We start from the raw sequence: 1,027 nt of genomic DNA, 5'->3' as shown, positions 1-1,027 counted from the left end.
CCCAAAAACAAAGGCGGCTTCAACCCCCAATTCATCCCCTCCCTGGAGGGCGTGGCGGCGCTCTTTGGCCGCTCCTTTGCGGCCGCCTCCTTCCTGCTGCACGTGGCCTTCATCAACCTCTTCGCGGCGCGCACCATCTACAACCACGGTGCGGGGTGGCGGCCCCGCGGTGGCGCGAAAGATCCGACTGTGTCGGGGGGGGGGGGTTGTTGTGCTGGGTGGCACGGCGCGGTGTGGGGAGAACGGCCGGCGGTCTGTGCCGCATGCGGGGATCCCCCACTCAAGCGCATCCCTGCGCCCCACAGTCCTGGCGCCAGTGGCTCAGCGAGGGGCCATCCGGGAGCTAGCCGGGTTGCTCATGGCAACACCCCCTGCTTGTCGCCCCCGCCTGTTGTTTTGCGCAGGCGTGGTGTCGCGGCTGCCCACCAGCCACTCTGTGCTGCTGGCGGCGGTGGCGGGGCCGCTGGGCCTGCTGAGCCACCTCCTTACAAAGGTGTGTGTGTGTGTAGGGGGGGCAAGAGGAGATGTGGTTTGTGTGGTGCGTGTGGTGTGTGTAGTATGTATGGGTATGTGTGGGGGGCTCAAAGTGTGTGTAGCCAAGTGATCGGCCCCAAAGTCGGTGCAAGGAAGGTCGCAACTCCGCGGGTCTCTGCAGTCGCAGCCAGGCTCCAGGGCAGGCTGCTGGGGGCCATCGCGGGCGAGACGAGCGGCGCGCAGCCATGAGCTGCAGATGGGTCAGCCGTAACTTGCAGGCGCAGCGTGTGACGGCTGCGCTGGACGCCACTCTTAGCCCTGCTGCACAGCTATCATGGCACCGCGCAGACCTTCGCCCCCTCCTGAGCACCACCCTGCACGACCTTCAATACCACTCCGGGGTCTTTCGACCCCCTCCTCCTTCACACCCCCTCAGGCCTGGTTTGCTGTGCTGTCCAAGATCACTGGCCGCGACATGCGCCCCCGCCCACGAGCCATCAAGGCCGCGGGGGGCTCTGGCGTGATCGTCATCCTGCCCTACGAGGAGCAGTGA

General features: G+C 66.4%; 1 protein-coding gene across 1 annotated transcript in view; it reads left to right on the top strand.

The window, feature by feature from the left end:
- Nucleotides 1–1,027, top strand: part of MNEG_5162 (hypothetical protein) — a gene marked incomplete at both ends in the record, with an annotated part of 2,183 nt that extends 1,156 nt beyond the window's left edge. The window contains 3 exons of the mRNA XM_014046358.1: nt 14–148; nt 405–493; nt 911–1,027. Coding sequence (XP_013901812.1) covers nt 14–148; nt 405–493; nt 911–1,027 — 341 coding nt within the window. The remainder of the gene's footprint in view (nt 1–13; nt 149–404; nt 494–910) is intronic.

The sequence above is a fragment of the Monoraphidium neglectum genome (genome assembly GCF_000611645.1).
Source record: "Monoraphidium neglectum strain SAG 48.87 unplaced genomic scaffold scaffold00756, whole genome shotgun sequence".
NCBI lineage: Eukaryota > Viridiplantae > Chlorophyta > Chlorophyceae > Sphaeropleales > Selenastraceae > Monoraphidium > Monoraphidium neglectum.
Note: the sequence above shows the minus strand (reverse complement) of the source record. Positions and strands in the feature narration are given on the sequence as shown.